The 18,835-nt window shown below is 38.9% G+C and overlaps 1 protein-coding gene across 1 annotated transcript in view; it reads left to right on the top strand.

The window, feature by feature from the left end:
• ZCWPW2 (zinc finger CW-type and PWWP domain containing 2) overlaps positions 1-15,907 on the top strand; it is a gene marked incomplete at both ends in the record, with an annotated part of 38,407 nt that extends 22,500 nt beyond the window's left edge. The window contains 3 exons of the mRNA XM_083379017.1: positions 618-732; positions 14,002-14,123; positions 15,731-15,907. Coding sequence (XP_083235143.1) covers positions 618-732; positions 14,002-14,123; positions 15,731-15,907 — 414 coding nt within the window. The remainder of the gene's footprint in view (positions 1-617; positions 733-14,001; positions 14,124-15,730) is intronic.
• Between the last annotated feature and the right edge of the window lie 2,928 nt (positions 15,908-18,835).

Here is an 18,835-nt window from a genome sequence, read left to right as displayed (position 1 = left end):
AAGATATACATTTTATTTGGGATATACTACATGTTGGAGTCCATCTTTTGATGTGCAATACTGCATTTATAATATATTTCCCCCCGAGGTTTCAATAGGACAATAGGAAATTGTAAGAAAGGTAGAATAATAACTGAAACAAATTATATAGCAGAAACAGTTATAAGACCATGTACAAAGTCATATTGTTTCCATAGTCCTGCTTCAAGAGATCTAGGGTTACTTTCAAAATCCTACAAGAAAGACTGTAAGTTTTATGTTTGACCCCAAAAAAGCAAATATCGTTTCCTTTATTTTAAAAAGAAAAAAGGCCTTTTCTTTAATAGCACCTAAAATTTGCTACACAAACTCTCTTTTTCTGTGTCTGTCTCTGCTTCTGCTTTCCTCCTCCTTTTCCACAATTTCCCAACATAAAATAATGCCTTTTTCTAAAATTAAAATAATTTCAAGTTTGAATTAAATTGCATGTTCAATGTTTCTGCAGCTATTTATATTAATTAAATGCATTGTAAAAAATATTTTTTTACATTTTATAATTAAAACTTTAGAAAAATAACAATGTACCTAATATAAATTAGCAACATAGCTGGATATATATTTGTATGTGTATTTCTTAGGCAGATGTGTGTAAGAAGAAAAAAGCCTGGTATGACAGTGCATTGGAAGAGGCAAACAAATTGCTTGCATATTCTACTCAGCAAAGGCTCGACGTATGCTACCTATCAAAAAAGGGTATAGTTATCTGACCTCTTAGTTGTTATTATATACAAACATTTGCATTTTTATCTGTGCAAATATTTTTCCCAGTAATTGTGGCATGAATTAATGTTAGTATCTGTACTGAATACTAATACTGCTAGATACTAATGATTCCTGCATCAAATCAACAGAAGTTTCATAAATAAAAAAATAAAAAAATACCCAGCTCAGAATAATCTGTGTTATTCACTTACATTTTACATGATGGATATAACCTTTAATCAAATACTAGTTCCTGCAGCTACATTTCTGTTGTGATCAATGTACTCTATAAAATATCTTTTTATAGGTATCAATTTATCATGTAAGATTAACCAAGTTCTGAATTGGACCATGTTCCTCCAGCAAACATGGTATCACAGCCATGTAGTCTTGAGTAGTTTTCTTGTAGTAGTTTTCCATAATATTGTAATATTTATAACATAAGAATTGAGCACAGATCAAAAACAATCATATAAAATCTTAAATTTGTTAGTCATTGTGATTCAATTGTTCCTTAATTATTCTCATAATGATTTTAGATACAGTAAATGACAAAGAAGCCAAAAGAAAAACTGATAAAATAGAATGTAGAAAAATGGTAAGATTTAAATATAAATTCTTACAATTTTAATTATTGGACAACATTGATTTGCAATATTTGCTTTCAGCTGTTCTTTCTAAACAGCAATATTATTTCCTATCACAATGTTTATTGATATGAAATGTGTTAGTTTTTCCAACTTGAACAAATTAGTAACTTACTAATTTTATAAGCATTTTATATTAGAATGAAAATGGATATAATTAATTAATTTTATTATTCTGTGCTTCACAATAATTTAAATAAAACATGTTTGATTTGTGTGAGGAATAAATACCTGAAAAAATACTATAGTTAATATAGTAACTATATTAGTACTAAGTATACTAACTATACTTTGAACATCATTTCCAATATTTTTTGTGTGATATTGATAATAGCAATAGCATTTTAGACTTATGGTATATACTGTTTCATAGTGCTTTACAGCCTTCTCTAAGCAGTTTACAGAGTCAGTATATTGGCACCAACAATCTGAATCCTCATTTTACTGACCTTGGAAAGATGGAAGGCTGAGTCAACCTTGAGCCAGTGAGAATTGAACTGTCAAACTGTGGCAGTTGGCAGTCAGCAGAATTAGTCTGCAGTGCTGCATTCTAACCACTGTGCCACCACAAGATGCCGGAAGCTTCAGGCTCATTTAATCTCATATTCAGATACATAATAAGATGGTCACATAGCAAGAATTGATGGGAGGTGGATCAAGGCAGTCATAGAATGGATCCCACATGATAAAAAGGGTCCATGAAAGAGACCTAAAGCAAGATTGATTGACGACATCAGCAAGTATTGTGGGCCCAATTGATAAAAGAGGCTCAGGACCGTATTGGTTGGAAACATGCAGAAGAGTAGTGCATAGACAATGGCTAAAATGATGATTTTGATGATGTTGATGATGATGAAGGAGGAGAAGAAGGAAGATAGACAGACAGACAGACAGACAGACAGATAACCAAGAGAGTCTCAGAAACCTCTATTGCATAATTTATCATTTTATCATTCTTGTGAAGTGATAAATTATAGTTAATTTTTAATTAATTTAACATGTCTATTCAATTATGACTTAGTCAGATGTTAACTATAATTAACCAAAGTTGTGGTTTGGATACACAAGAAATTGTGATAATCTAACCATGAGAAAAGAAAAAACTCTTCCAACATCGTATTCTATAATACAGATAAAGGAAAAATACAAGGCTGAAATCTATTGCAACAAATATATAATTTAATTAAATGGGTGAACCTACCCATTAAATCTTATTTACAAGTGATCAAAATAACATCTATGAGGGAAGAGCTGTTGAAATTAAAAGGTAACTATATACTTTTGAAACAGCTGTTAACTGCCATTAAATATACTGTGTATTCAAAAATAATCCATCTTTTTCTCAGATTAAAAGTTGTACAAAAAAATGTGGGAAGAAAACTAGTTGCAGAAATGGAAGAAAGTAAGTCTGGTTATCCCCTGATGGTCTTAAAATATTGTGATTTTTCACTAGACAAGGAAAAATAAAAGAATATGGATAGCAAATTCATGTATCTTAATTTTTCCAGGATATAAGAAGTATACATATGTCTTTTATTTATTCGTACTTAGCCTGCCTTATGATTAAAAAAAACTTAGAGTGATATACAGCATATTTAAAAAGTTACAATGAAGTGATTAAATAAATAAATCAGCAGTGTATTTCAGTATCAGCAAATCAGATCAACCACCAAAAACTGTTAAAACCCATAAGAAACCTATTTTCATATGGCTCCTAGTTTAATAGATATATTAAATTCATGGTCAATAGCTAAAAACCCTTATCTCTTTCATCTACTTTATTTCAAAAGTACGATAAGAATGATAAAATATTTACATCCAGCATATATCATGCTGTTCCATCCTGTATCACATTCCATCCTTCAAATGGATTTTGCAGGATGCCAGGAATTTTAACTTCCAAGTCTTAGTTCTATAACTTTCAAATGTTTCTTTGGCTTACTATATTGCTGGGCAATGATTGTGCCTGCTATTCATGTCATGTGGATGTATTAATGAATCACCTCCTGGTTGCCCAGAGTGAAGGCAAACATTCAATTAAGAATTGCTATACAGAAGATAATAATACAATTAAGGATGTTAGCATAATTGACACCACATTCTGGTCTTTGCAGCTGAACAATCAGTTTTAACAAAGAGGTATACTATATTAACACTTAATAAGACTAGTGCAGCAGTCCCCAACCATTGTGGCTTGGTTGCCCGGCTGGGGGAGAAGGGGAACCAGGCCACTCAAGTGGCAGACTTGCTCATGCGTGCAGCTCGACTTGCATGAGCAAAAGTTCAGTGTGCATGCATGTGCAGCTCGACTGGGCACAAGTTGAGCTGCATGCATGTGTGTGCATGAGTGCATGCTGGCCTACTGCTTATACAAGTCCAGCTGCGCGCATGCACACCAGCCCACAATCACATGATCCAGTTCCAAATAGGCCACAGTAATGGGGATTGGGGACCCCTATACTAGTGCATTCTGCCTTGGGAAAGGACAGCTTAAGCTTGGGAAAGCTCTGCACAAGGCCTGCATTGGATCAAGTAGTGCCACTGAAAATTCTTAGCAGAATAATTTTGCTTGATAAAGCTTAAAACCCATGACCAATTGTTGACAGGAGAGACGTGAGGGATGTACATTTCTTCCTTCCTTCTTCCCTTTTCTGAGTTCTCTCTTACTATAATCAGTGTAAGAGAAATAATCCACTAAAACTCCTAATTGGGATAAAGGTTATTTTGAGTATGTCTTCGCTTGCAATGACTTTTAATGTAGCAGGTTCTTCTCTAGCCCCCTCCCCCCATTTTTGTTCTTGGCATGATTTCATATATTAGCAAAATACTAATTTCCAAGCTTGCTGGGGAGGAAAAAAATATTTTTTGAGTTTGATTCTTACTCCATAGTTGCCACTCTTGTCTACTGTAGGATTGTGCTCTAAATTAGTAATAGATTTCAGTGGGTTTATTATTTATGTTACTAAATCTGTATTCATCACATTATGCTAATCAACTTAAAAGTTTTATTAGCAATTTCAGAAATGTTTGAGCATAGGGAAAAATAGAAATATTCTAATAAACAAATAATGTACCGTATTTTCCAGCGTATAAGACGACTTTTTAACCCATGAAAATCTTCTCAAAAGTTGGGGGGTTGTCTTATATGCCGGGTCATCTTATACGCCGGAAAAAAAAACATAAATCAGTCGAGCGTCCCCATTCTTGCAAAGCCGGGCCGCCCTGCGCAACCGAGCTATCTCCGGCGCGGCTCCGGGACACGGCTGGGCGGGAACGTCGGGCGGCTCTCCCCACGCGAAGGCGGCGCTGCCCGTCGGCTCTTGGCCCGAGGGGAGGGCCTCGCGCCCACCGGACTCACCTGTCACCAGCACCGCTCTCCCCCCCGTGGGGATGCGCTTCCGCCGGGCGGTGCTAGCCGAGACGAGCCAGCAGGCAGCCGCCGTGAGCGCGGCGCTGAGGGGCAGCGGCAGGACGGCCTGGCCCAGCGCCTGCAGGACGGCCAGCAGCCCCACGCGCAGCTGCAGCTGCCGGCTCAGCAACAGGTCCGAGCGCAGGAGCCGCACCGCCAGGCTGCCCAGGAAAAGCAGCCACACCGAGAGGCTGCACGTCCAGTCCAGCTCCATGAGGGGCAGGGCAGGAAGCCGGCCGAGAAGAGGGACCGGGAGCCCGGGCCGAGCGCGCCTCGGCCGACAGTGAGAGGGAAGCGGCACGAGTTGTAAAAAAGCTTCTGCCCAATGGGAGAAGTTCAAGGCCTGGGGGGGAAGCAGGAGGGGCGCCGGCCGTGGCGGGGTGGCGGCTGCCCTCTGGCGCTGCCTGCCGCCCGGGAAACGCTACATCTTGGGGGCCGGCAGAAGTGCGGGAGCAGCGGGAGGGACGGTGGGGCCAGTCGGGCCTTCGCCTCCTCTGCGATGGACAGGGAGGGCAGGGCGGCCCTCCGCTCTCGCCTTTGCGGGTCTTGTATGCGCAGGTGCAATTGGCAAAAGTTGCCCCCTCGCCGCCCCCCACAAGACCTAGGAGCCCTCAGGTGAAACGGCCCCTTTTGCGCATCCCCGCGCCCTCCCCTGAGAAGAGCCTCCTGGGCTAAGAGGCGTCCTCCCGGCCAGAGCTCGAAGGCAAGAGCCCCCCCAGCAGCCCCTCTTCCCCGCAGGGGTCCGAGAGCCACCTTCCGTGGGGTGGAGCTGGACCCCAGGCGCTGGTGGGGTGGTTGCACCCCCCCCCGCAGGACGCCTCCCCTGCATCCCCCCTGGGGAGGGAGCGGCCACCCGCCGCCAGGCCGTTCTATGTTCCAGGAACTTCTGGGGACTTCTGGTGGGCCTGGCGCCCCTCTCGCCCGCAGACCACGCAGCGGCCCTTGCCAGCCGGCCTCGGCATGGCCGCCCCAAGCCCAAGCCTCTCCAGCACGTCTTCTGAGCCCACCTGGCTGACCGCCTCCTGGGCGGGGCTTGGCTCCAGACGTGCGGCTGCTCCGTCTGCAAATGTGCTCTCAAATGGGTGGGTGGAAGGAAAAGCCCCTTTGGGCTTCAAAAGGGAGGCTTTGTACCATCAGCATCAGACGGGGCTGAATCGGGCTTGTGTCAGACACTTGGCAACTGGCATGCAAGTATTTTCCGGCGTATAAGACCAAAAACCTTGAAAATCTTCTTAAAAGTCGGGGGTCATCTTATACGCCGGGTCGTCTTATACGCCGGAAAATACGGTACATTCCAATGCAATCTGTATTTTGTTTCCAAAATGATGAACTGTGTCTTAAGGCTTAAAAGGAAAGACTTTATTTGTAAGAAACCTTTAACTTAAAGCTGAAGAAACCTATATCTAAAATATGCATAGTCTGAGGTCAGTTCATATATTCATAGCAGTTTACCTTTCAAAATTATATAAAATAGATAATTTTCAAGTTGACTTTCAAGAGTTCATTATGCTGCTACCTTAAGTCATTTTAAACATTTATATACAATGTAGACTCTTCAGCTTGATTGGTAGACTGGCAGCTAAATTTCAGGATTTGTTGAAAATGTCAATCTAATTCAATTTAAATAAACAATATTATTTATAATATACCTTCAATGCATGTATCATTATAAGGTATGCTTTAAAGAACTTTTAATGTTTTAATGAAATGGTACTATTCACAAATAGTTATCAATATTTTTATTATATAAAACATAGGTAGCAATCCAAACTCATTCATAGGTTATACCTTACTGTTTTCAGTGGATCTAGTCCTAATTTAACTAAGTCTGTATCTTAACCATTTATGTTGTTGGCTTTTTCTATCTATTCTTAATTGTTGATTCACAACAAATACTCATAACTTTCTCAATTTTCAGGCAAAGAACGTTAACATATCCTTGCAAAATAGCAAGGTCAGAAGATATCCTGTCAAGACAAAGCTTAGGTTAGTGTTCATTTATACAAGTACAGAACTATGTGCTTTTTTGATATAGAAAGCAGAACTTGATTCTGAAGAAAACTATTGTTTATTATGTTTGTCAGGCTATTCTGAAAAAAGAAGGTAAGCATAAAATGTATGCATATCTTACCAAGATTCTAAAATATCTGAGTATTGGGCTTTAACCTAAAACATGAATCAGATTGTGGTATAGATAGAATATTACTATAAAATGAATGAGATCCAAGGAACTATTTTAAGCTCTAAAGCAGGGGTGTCAAACTGCCAGCCTGCAGGTTGGATGCGTCATCCAGAAGCTGTGCCCACCCCATTGCCGGCAATGGCAAAACCGTCCAGATACATTGTGCGACATCATGTGACGTCGCGAGTTTGACATGTCTGTACTACAACAATCTACAATCATAACTTAACATTGAAGGAAATACATATGAAATGTCTGTTCTAAAACAACATTTCTTTAAAACTCTAAAGTAGCCGCTGGGAAATTCTGGGATTGAAATTTCTATTTTTAAAGTTGCCATTTTGAGAAAACCACTTTAAAGCTTATATCAAACATTCCTTAAAATCAATATTTTAAGGTAACTTATAGAAAACATTATTTTTTTTAAGAAAAGATCCTTGAAATTTAATGAGACCAGTGGCATATTTATGATAAAATAGCTTGTAACAATATTTGAATAATTTATTTGACACATCCAATTTAGCAGCATGAACAATTATATATAAGATACTTAGTATGTGAAAGTATATTTTCTGCAAATTCCTCTGATTTAGCATCTTTTATTTATTTCTACTTTCAATGTTAGAATAATTGTTTTTTAGGATTACATTGTCCCATAAATTAACAGAGGTTAATTTGGAGGAGTTATGAAATATGAAAGTTCTCATGTGATATAATCTTTATTTCTGAAAATGAAAAAGGTGTGTGTGTGTGTTTGTATGTATGTATAAACGTGTGTGTGTGTATGTATGTGTGTATACACACACACACACAAACACATACATACAAACACATATAATATCTATATATTCTTTAACCTATGACCACAACTGAGCCCAACATTTGTGTTGTTAAATGAGATTTGTTATGGGGGGTTTGCCCCATTTTACATTCTTTCTTGCCACAGTTGTTAAGTGAACCATTGTAGATGTTAAGTTAATAATATGGTTGTAAAGTGACTCTGGCTTTCCCATTGACTTTGTTTGTCAGAAGATTACAAAAAGTGATCACTTGACCCCATGAATTTTGATCACGTGACCATAGGGATATTGCAGCATTTGTAAGTAAAAAGCTATAAATATGACAAACTGATAGATTTCCCAAATTTATTGCATGGTAAATAGTAAAGTTACAAAAGAAGCTAATCACAAATGATTTAATTACGGTATTTTTATTTTTATCTTAAAATAAAGCAATGCATCACACAGATAATTAAAATATCAATGTTTTATAGAACGGTTAAAGCAGATGCATTTCTTTGGTCTGAAAGAGTTTAGAAAGAGATTTAGTTTAAAACTTAGGAAGCATTTTTTAACATTATGAAATTCTAACATTTTATATAAAATTATTATTGTATTTTGTTACCTGAGTACTGTATGCAGTACTATTGCATGTAATTTCCAGCTGGTGGCAAAAAAATTGACTTGCAAGTTAGTATTTAGATTAGAGATCCTAACACAAATAGAATATGTAAATATGTTTGATGTAAAACATATTTGCACTTTCCTTATTGTCTGTGGACTAGAATGAATGAACACTTGTATAAAAATCAAGGCAAAGGTTTAATTATAAAAGCTAGAAAAAAGTACCGTATATACTTGAGTATAAGCCGAATTTTTCAGCCCACTTTTTGGGCTGAAAAATTCCACTTCGGCTTATACTCCAGTCAACAAAAAACTTACCGAGGACTTGTGCGCGGCCGAGGCTTTGGTGCTTCCGGGATCTCGCGCACCTCTCCCAAGCCACCGCCATCCGGAGACCTGCCGAACTTTGGGGAGGTTTGGGGAGGTGCGCGCGCACCTCCCCAAACCTCACCAAACGTCGGCAGGTCTCCGGACCTCCGCGCCTTGCCTGCCTGCTTCTTTCCGCAGCGGAAAGAAGCAGGCAGGCAGGCCGCGGAGGAACGGAGACCTGCCGACGTTTGGGGAGGTTTGGGCGCCTCCCCAAACCTCCCCAAACCTCGGCAGGTCTCCGTTCCTCCGCGCAGACCTGCCGACGTTTGGGGAGGTTTGGGCGCCTCCCCAAACCTCGGCAGGTCTCCGTTCCTCCGCGCAGACCTGCCGACGTTTGGGGAGGTTTGGGCGCCTCCCCAAACCTCCCCAAACCTCGGCAGGTCTCCGTTCCTCCTGCCGACCTTTGGGGAGGTTTGGGCACCTCCCCAAACCTCGGCAGGTCTCCGTTCCTCCGCGCAGACCTGCCGACCTTTGGGGAGGTTTGGGCGCCTCCCCAAACCTCCCCAAACCTCGGCAGGTCTCAGTTCCTCCTGCCGACCTTTGGGGAGGTTTGGGCGCCTCCCCAAACCTCCCCAAACCTCAGCAGGTCTCCGTTCCTCCGCGCAGACCTGCCGATGTTTGGGGAGGTTTGGGCGCCTCCCCAAACCTCCCCAAACCTTGGCAGGTCTCCGTTCCTCCTGCCGACCTTTGGGGAGGTTTGGGCGCCTCCCCAAACCTCCCCAAACCTCGGCAGGTCTCCGTTCCTCATGCCGACCTTTGGGGAGGTTTGGGCGCCTCCCCAAACCTCGGCAGGTCTCCGTTCCTCCTGCCGACCTTTGGGGAGGTTTGGGCGCCTCCCCAAACCTCCCCAAACCTCGGCAGGTCTCCGTTCCTCCTGCCGACCTTTGGGGAGGTTTGGGCGCCTCCCCAAACCTCCCCAAAGGTCGGCAGGAGGAACGGAGACCTGCCGAGGTTTGGGGAGGTTTGGGGAGGCGCCCAAACCTCCCCAAAGGTCGGCAGGTCTGCGCGGAGGAACGGAGACCTGCCGAGGTTTGGGGAGGCGCCCAAACCTCCCCAAAGGTCGGCAGGAGGAACGGAGACCTGCCGAGGTTTGGGGAGGTTTGGGGAGGCGCCCAAACCTCCCCAAAGGTCGGCAGGAGGAACGGAGACCTGCCGAGGTTTGGGGAGGTTTGGGGAGGCGCCCAAACCTCCCCAAAGGTCGGCAGGAGGAACGGAGACCTGCCGAGGTTTGGGGAGGTTTGGGGAGGCGCCCAAACCTCCCCAAACATCGGCAGGTCTGCGCGGAGGAACGGAGACCTGCCGAGGTTTGGGGAGGTTTGGGGAGGCGCCCAAACCTCCCCAAAGGTCAGCAGGAGGAACGGAGACCTGCCGAGGTTTGGGGAGGTTTGGGGAGGCGCCCAAACCTCCCCAAAGGTCGGCATGAGGAACGGAGACCTGCCGAGGTTTGGGGAGGTTTGGGGAGGCGCCCAAACCTCCCCAAAGGTCGGCAGGAGGAACGGAGACCTGCCGAGGTTTGCCGAGGTTTGGGGAGGTGCGCGCGCACCTCCCCAAACCTCCCCAAACTTCGGCAGGTCTCCGGACGGCGGCGGCTTGGGAGAGGTGCGCGTGATCCTGGAAGCACCGAAGCCTCGGCCGCGCGCAAGTCCTCGGTAAGCTCCGGGCGGTCACTTGCTTCGCGTCTCCTGAGGGAAGGGGGGGCGACTGGAGCGGGCGTGTTTCCTCGCCTGCTGGGCGCCGCGATTTGCCCGGGGAACGCGCGGGCCCCGAATGGCAGCGTGGAGCGAGGAAGCGGACAGCCAGGGCTTCCCCGAGAGCCGCGGCCACACAGGGTATTCCTGTGTATTCAGGCTTGCAAAATGGCGGATCGAGCCTCTGCTGGCGGCGGAGGCTTGCAGAATGGCGGATCGGCTTATACTCGAGTCAATAACTTTTTCCAGTTTTGGGGGGTGAAATTGGGGGTCTCGGCTTATACTCGAGTCGGCTTATACTCAAGTATATACGGTATGTCAAATATGAACTGGTGTAATCTAGCTTATATATGGGTGTGTATGAAAATAGGTACTCAGATGTTAATAATATAGCATGAATAGTAATAAATAATGAAGAGCCATTTCCTAATCTTAGAAAAAGTGTATAACATTCCCTATAAATGCAAGATATAGGAAAAAGTTATTTTATAATGTGACTTGAACTGATTCATAAGAGAATACAAAGAAAAGATATTCAGCCTTCAAGAGACCCATAATAAATAAAAAAATCATGATTGCCTCATGACTATCTGCTTAGAAAAAGGTTGGTTTGATATACATAGTATAAAACATAAATCTACTTATGTACAGACGTGCAAATGAATTAATACAAATTTGGTAATAGCCTAATTACCAAAGTGAAGGAAACTGTTCTGAGAGACTTGCTTTTTGCCAATGACCATGCCCTAATGCTGGCTCAGATCCAAATGTGCGAGTCAGTATGAACAAATTCTCCTTGTGGCAACTCTGGACCCACCATCAATATTCAAAAGCCCCAAATCATGCACCAGCCTCTCCTCATGCAACATATAGTTCTTGACTTACAACCATTCATTAAATGACCGTTCAAGTTAGTATGGTACTGAAAAAGTGACTTATGACCATTTTTCACACTTATAACCATTGCAGCATCCCCATGGTCACATGATTAAAATTCCAATTTTTTAAAAAAATCTTCAAATACAGTTTCCTTCTAAACATATATATATATATTTTATTTTTAATTCCATTTATATCCCGCTCTTCTCCGAAGACTCAGGGCGGCTTACAAGCTTAGCAGTAGCCTTCATTCTATGTATATGCCTGCTTATTAGGGCTTTCACACACACACACCCAAGCGGCATTATTACAAAGTCAGCTTAATTGCCCCCAACAATCTGGGTCCTCATTTTACCTGAGTAATGAAATGAAAAGGTTGTTTATAGTGAACAGATATTCAGATTAGAGCAGGAGAAGTTTAAATTAGTCCCTGAAAGAAAAATAAATAAAAATATAATGAATGAAGTTGCTATTCCTATTTCTATATTTAAATATTGTCATTTAAATGCACAAGCATAAAACATATAAACCAACAGAAAGAAAATGAGAATAGCATTGGAAAAGTAAGGACTGGACTTGTCTTGTCCAAAAAAAAATCTGGAAACTTGTTATGGAAATTGTTGTGTAGTGGGTTCTGAAGAGTATGAATGATGCCAGGCAGATGAGTACAATCAAACAGCTCTTTATTAGGTGACCATAACTATACTGAGGGGTTAGGGGGTACTTGCACTCTTTATATACCTTTCTGAGTACACAGCCAACCAATCAGATTGAACCTAAATCTCCCACCATAATTGACTCCCGCCAAAACGGTTACAGTTCAAATGCATAGTGGTAGTGACTGTTATACAAGTGCTTAGGTGTTTCTTTAAGCCTTAATACACAACACCCCTTCCACTTTTAAGGATTAAACAATATAACTTATGCCAAACATATTTACATTTCCACTTCCACATTCTGGACTAAATGTGAAGGATTGACCCCCTTCAAGGTTATATACCGCAAACCCTTATGTAAGGATTTTCTCACTCCAACCACCACTATTTGTTTATGAGTGATTGACCCAACTCAAGGTAGCGTGAGTGATTGACCCCACTCCAGGTAATACTTCTAAACAAGGTGAGAGTTGCTCATACTGACCCTTGCAACCCAATGTCGATGTCAGTTGCGATGTACCATTAATGGTACACACTGACCCCCAGATATATATTAGGCGGACCCAATTTTACAGAAATTACAATAACAAAAGGCGTGCCCCATGAAGACCATGACAACTTCTTCCTCTTAGTTGACCACATAGTCAGCGAGGTAAGCATCTCGTGGTTTTCCTTCCTTCTTCGAGTGATGCAATCTCTTTGTTTCCAGTTTGATTGTGCTGCACACTAAGGAGTGATCTGTATTGCAATCAGCACCCTGATAGCTGCGTGTGATTGTAATACTGGGAAGGTTGGAGTGCCTGGTAAGAATGAAGTCAAGCTGGTGCCAATGCTTCGATCTTGGATGTCTCCAAGAGACTCTGTGTTGAGGCTATGTTTAAAGAATGTATTGCTAACACAAAAACTGTAGTAGCAGCAAAACTCCAGCAAGCATTGGCCATTTTCGTTCATCTTCCCAATGCCGAACTGACCTAAACAAGTGGGCCAAGAACTATAATCAGCTCCAACTCTGGCATTAAAATCGTGAAGGATAAACAGTGGTTCTTTCTCAGGGATTTTCTTGATAGTAGCAGCCAGATCTCATAGAATTTGTCTTTGGATTCTACTGAAGATGAAAATGTCGGTGCATATGCGCTAATAAGAGTAACCAGCCCTGCTGATGAGTGGAGCTGCAAGGACAGAATTCTTTCACTTCCTGCTGCAGGTGGAGTAATGACTCCTGGTAGGGTGTTTCTGACTTCAAAGCCAACCCCATATTCCCTAGTGTCATTTGATGGTTTTCCCTGCCAGAAGAACGAGAAGTTTCTCTCCTTAACAGATCCAGAGTCTGACAGCCTTGTCACTTGTTAGTTGTTTTTAATTCTTGTAAAAAGGTACAATGAATAAATAAAATATAAGTAAACTTTTCATGCAGATTAGTCATACAAAATTGGATCCCATCTTGTTAATCCTAAATACATTTGAAATCAGTGGGGAAAAGAGCAAAACGGTGAAGAAAAACAGTGGCATGTTAGACACTTTTGACTTATGCTGGCTCACTGAATGGTAACCTTTCTCTTCTTCAGGAGTCTTCATCTCTTTCCATTTTAAGTCAGTTCCAGGGAATTGGAAGTAAATAAGTTCCACAATAAGTCTTATTTCAAACTGCCAAAGGATCAAAGGATATGTGCCCATTTATTGCTTATTATTGACAAATTATTCTTCCTTAATAATTATGGGTCTCGAAAAATAGCCATATTTTAAACCTTTTCTGTAAATATGTTATTGACAGAATGTATGTTCCCACACAATTAAACTTGGAAACTATCCCCCAATAGGAATTAGGATTTAGGATTCATTTCAAATTACACAGTATTATTAATAGAATAAATTTCAAAATGCATTTTAAAATGAATTTATTGATAAGTTAATATATGAAACATAAAAAATTGTAATGATTGCTATTTCCAGTTAATGCCTGTAATTGAGTTAAATCAAACAATTGTGGTAATATAATTTTTAGTAAAAATATTATTGTATGTTATTAGTTGTAACAGAGACAGAAATTATACTGAAAGATTTGGACCAAATTCTCAGTCAAGTGTTAGTCACCTCCAAGCCTTCTTTGGAGTCATCTGAGAATGAAGAGGAGAATAATGAAAGAGAAGAGGTATGACTTATTAATTGGAAGTCCAGAAACTGCTACTAATGGGGCAGTGGGGGGGGGGTAGAGCTAAAATCCTATACATGCTTATCTAAGAATAAATTCCATTGAAATCAATGAGACATAGTTTGAATAAGCATATATGGGGCTAGGCTGATTTTAGAATGCATTTGCAAAAAGTGTTCACATGAAAAGGAATAATTTCACTGTTAATTTGAGAAATAAAAGTACATATCCTTAAAATAAATATATTTTAGTGAATAAATAAAATATTTATCAATAGAATACCATTATACTAATAAATGAGCTTTTTATTTTGGCCAAATCAAAAAACAACTGTCATTTTAATTCTATTCTTCCACCTTTGTATGTTTTTAAATGGACAGAAGGAATATGTGACAGTGCAAATCTGGATTTATAAAGAAAGAGAGTCCTATATGAATATACAATTATGTATTCATTTATATATTAATTGCATCGGCTATACTATTTTCCAACAAATTCTAGTTGGATCATAATCCACAAGACTGTGTCTATAATAGACCAAATAAACAGCAAAAGAATCAATTAAAAAATGGGCTTCAATGATAAACTTGACAATCTATCCAGTATATTAAAACTGATGATTTTAGATTAGTCCTATTTATTTCATTTGGCTATCTCAATAGATCTGGATCCAATGCAGAATTTCCAGTTGAAAGATCATATTTCCATCAAGAAATAGCTAGATTATTCAGGAAATGAATATTGTACTGTGGTTTTTTAATTCACATTTACATTTATATTCTCACAGTACAATTATTTTTAAATAATGCTTTGTTATCTATGAGATTTAGCTAGATTACAGTAAATCTTGTTTCCAGACTGCAATGCACTGAATCTTGCAAGGTGTTTAGCAAAAAATAAGACAAACCACATTATAGGTTAGCAGGAAGTGTGAACCAAATCATTAGCTGTGCAAATATAATGAGCCATCTCTTGCTGAATCAAGTACATGGTGTTGTGGCACTGATACATTTTATTAACTTTTATTATAAGATAAAAATATAAATGAAGCTAAAGTTAGAAAAATAAAAAAGCAAAAAGTATATATAGAAGAAAAAATTAATAACTTCCGATAGTTCTTGGTGCAGTAAATAATGAAAAAAAAAGATCAATATATTGCTTTATATTTCACAACATGTCAAATGATTTCTATAATTACAAAACCAATCTAATACTTAAAACCTAAAGCAAAAATTTCATTTTCCGTCAGTTTCTAGAAAAAAATTCAGAAGCAGTTTCCAGTTAGAAACATAACTAGATAAATTCTTTAATTGAAACAATTTCACCGTCTATGCTAGCTTCATCAACTTTACCACCAATTCTTCCATTGTAGGCAGTGCTTTCTTTGTAAAAGAAAAAGGTGCCAGAACTCACACATGTCACACAACCCGCCTTGCCTATCCTACAAGGTTCCATCCAAAAAAGGTGCCGGAACTCCGTTCTGAGCGTTCGATGAGAAAAAAAGCCCTGATTGTAGGAATTAGTGTGTCTTTCTAACTTCATGAAAACAGTTGCAAAGTTACATAATATAGTCACAATATGAATGAAGTCTTTTTTTTTGGCTCTAGGTGTTTAACTACTCTTTAGAAGCTAGTGAAGAAAGAAGACCAATGGAAATCAGCACTGAAGAAAACTGTATTATAATTGATGGGAAAGCTTTCATGGCTGGAGAATGCATAGAGAGTATAACAGAACAATTTAAAGAAATAGATTATTTAATGGCTGACTTCCAAGGCAGCTTGTAGCACTGATAAGAGAGAATCTGTTATACTGTTTATAACTTTAGAAGACATCTTTTTTCACATATAGTGGAAGAGTGTTAAAAGCAGTTCAATAATATATAATATATATAATTATTAATATATGTAATAATATATATTACATGAAGTTAGATTTACTTTAACAAGGGGTCAACAATTTGTTGCTAAAACTGACATCCCATGTGGTCCATATTACTGTATAAATATATACTGCTCAAAAAATAAAGGGAATACAAGATAAGAAATCCTACTATTAAATACAGTACATTGTGTTGTTTAAGTGTTCCCTTTATTTTTTTGAGCAGTATATATTACAAGTGAAAGTTAATAGCAGTGTCATATGTTTTTAGATATTGTTTTCTATTGAAAATAGATTAATCATACTTCAGTCTAGAGAGTTTTTAAGATCACTTGGAATTTCTGAAGCTTTCCAGCAAATCAGTTTATATATAATTTTTAGGAAGTCATTATGAAAATTCAATATTGTAAGAGTTGTAATTGGAAGCCTCAACTTTAAATAATTATATGAATTTCTTTGTTAAGATTCATTGACAAATCACACCATACATCCATAGATATAATTCCAACTGGGCTGTTTTCAATAGAGCCATCAATTTGCAGCAAACTCTGTTTATTCCTAGCTAGAGCAGGAACTATTTTCTCATATGACCATAGAGAATAGAAAAACGATATCCAAGTGTGATTTCCTAAGAGCCATGAAATTGGTCTCATATGCCTTCCACATACATCTGACTAGGAAAATGTGTACTTAGAAAGATCATTAAAAAGCAAAAAGTCTGCATATGATTCAGCATTATCACATTTTTGTTTTAATAATTAGGATTACAACTTTGATGCTTCATTTAAACAATCTAGAAAAGTTGCCATACTTGCCTCCATTCAATTCCATTTTTAACATAAATTTAGGGTACAGAATAAGAAATATGCTTTTGGGCATTTATTTTAACTATACCATCTGTAGCACTTGTACAAAATACATATGTGTTTCTTCCACAATTAGTTATTTTGAATTTTGTTGGTAAATAAAATGAGTATATTCTTGAGTTCAAATCATGTAACATTGTATATATTCTTCACTTGTGACATATTTGTATACTGTTAGATGAGTACATTATACCATTTTATGAATCAGAAGTACATTAAGAATTCTATTAAACAAATTGTTGTCTACAAGAGTTTTATTTAAGAATTATTAGTAGAAAATAAATCAGATAATAGTATTTGAAGCATCAAAAGCAAACAAGAAAAACAAAACTTTTCCTTCATAGGAACACATCTACTCATATGGACAGATGTATTGATTTATTATTATATATCACATGCTGGTTAGGTTGGGGAATTAAAAAAAAAACCTTGAAAAAGGTAATAATGAATCATTTCTTAGTACTTCAAAAAGAAACAAATCCTGCAAGGATGCAATTGATGGAAGCTGAATTCAACTTTAAGATTTTTCTGTTCCTTTTTATGTCATATATGAACACATTCAGTGTTCTGCAATAACATATTCATTCATTTATTTAAACAAAATCTACCTGGTAATCAGCCTGGGAAATTGATAGAGTAGAATCACTGGGTGGATCTCCATAGCAATCTGGCTATGAATTCCAATATGATATCAAGTTTGGCCTTTCACATGCTTAGTAAAATATATCTTACATAACAAGTATTGTGAATAGAGAAGGGAGATCAGCTTTCTGCAGTTTGCTGGCAGGGAAGTTTGTATTCCTAAGATAGTTGAAAGTGCACCTTCTGCAAGTTTCAATAAGTAAGAAATATTTTTTCATCACTTCACCCATATATTCTAAACTCCTTTCTTATACAACTACAGAGGAAACTATCTAGGAAAAGTGTAACGAGGTGCCTAAGATATTTGAACTGTGAAAACTACTTCCACAAATTATTACTATCTACTTATTTTTCATTTTATTATTCATTCAAATCTTTAAGATCATTCACAGTAATATACAATCTTACAACAGCAAAATAATAAATACACTAAATAAATTTCTCTTAGTATTCTCCAAAGTATTCTGGTTTTTATTTTGAATTTTTGCTCCAGGAAATTTTTTATTTGCTCTAACTTTGGTAACACTTCTTATGAACAGGTTTTTAGAAGAGCCCTCATGTGGTAAAGTATGTTTGAACTCATCTTATTTTTGATACATTTTGTCTGGCTTGCATAACGTCCTGATGAAAGGAAAGAGACTCCTCCGTTCCAGAGGGAACCTAATTAGTCCAGGATTTTCTTTTCATAGATATTTGCATGCAGAGAAATCTTTATCGAATTTGTGAAAATGTACAGATATGACAGTACTGTGAGCATCAGTGGCAAGGTCAGGATCCATTTGTGTAGCCCTATAACTTTACCCTTTTAAGGGGACTATCTGAGAAGTGATAAGGCATCACTGTATTTTGAATCCAGCACTGGGAGAAAGAGCTTTTAGAAGGTAATCAAAGATTAGGAAAAATTGCTTGTTAATACAAGACTAACCCATTTCCTACAGCTAAATTTTTACCACAGGCATCATTGCTCAACTTAATGATATCACAGTTTAAGGATGTATTGCTGCATATGCTTACCTGCATGCAATGTATATTACATGTACATTGATAACAACATACCCATAATACGGTAACTATATTCTTAACATTTATTTACTGCAAGTCAGGATTTTCCATGAGTTGCCTTTCCAAGATATTTTGACAGTAATGAAGGCAGCGATATTGATATCAGTGTTCTGAAATCTATCTCAGGATCATTCTTTTCCTTACACGATTTTTTTTTCATTTTACTGTAAAGAAATTCTTCAAGAAATAAAGGATCTCTATTCACATTTGAGAAGTTTTATGACATCCCTATGAATACATCCACTAGACTGTGCCTTACCTGAA

This window comes from Vipera ursinii, assembly GCF_947247035.1.
Source record: "Vipera ursinii genome assembly, chromosome: Z".
Taxonomy (NCBI): domain Eukaryota; kingdom Metazoa; phylum Chordata; class Lepidosauria; order Squamata; family Viperidae; genus Vipera; species Vipera ursinii.
The sequence above is the reverse complement of the archived record's forward strand: the minus strand, read 5'-3'. Positions and strand labels throughout refer to the sequence as shown.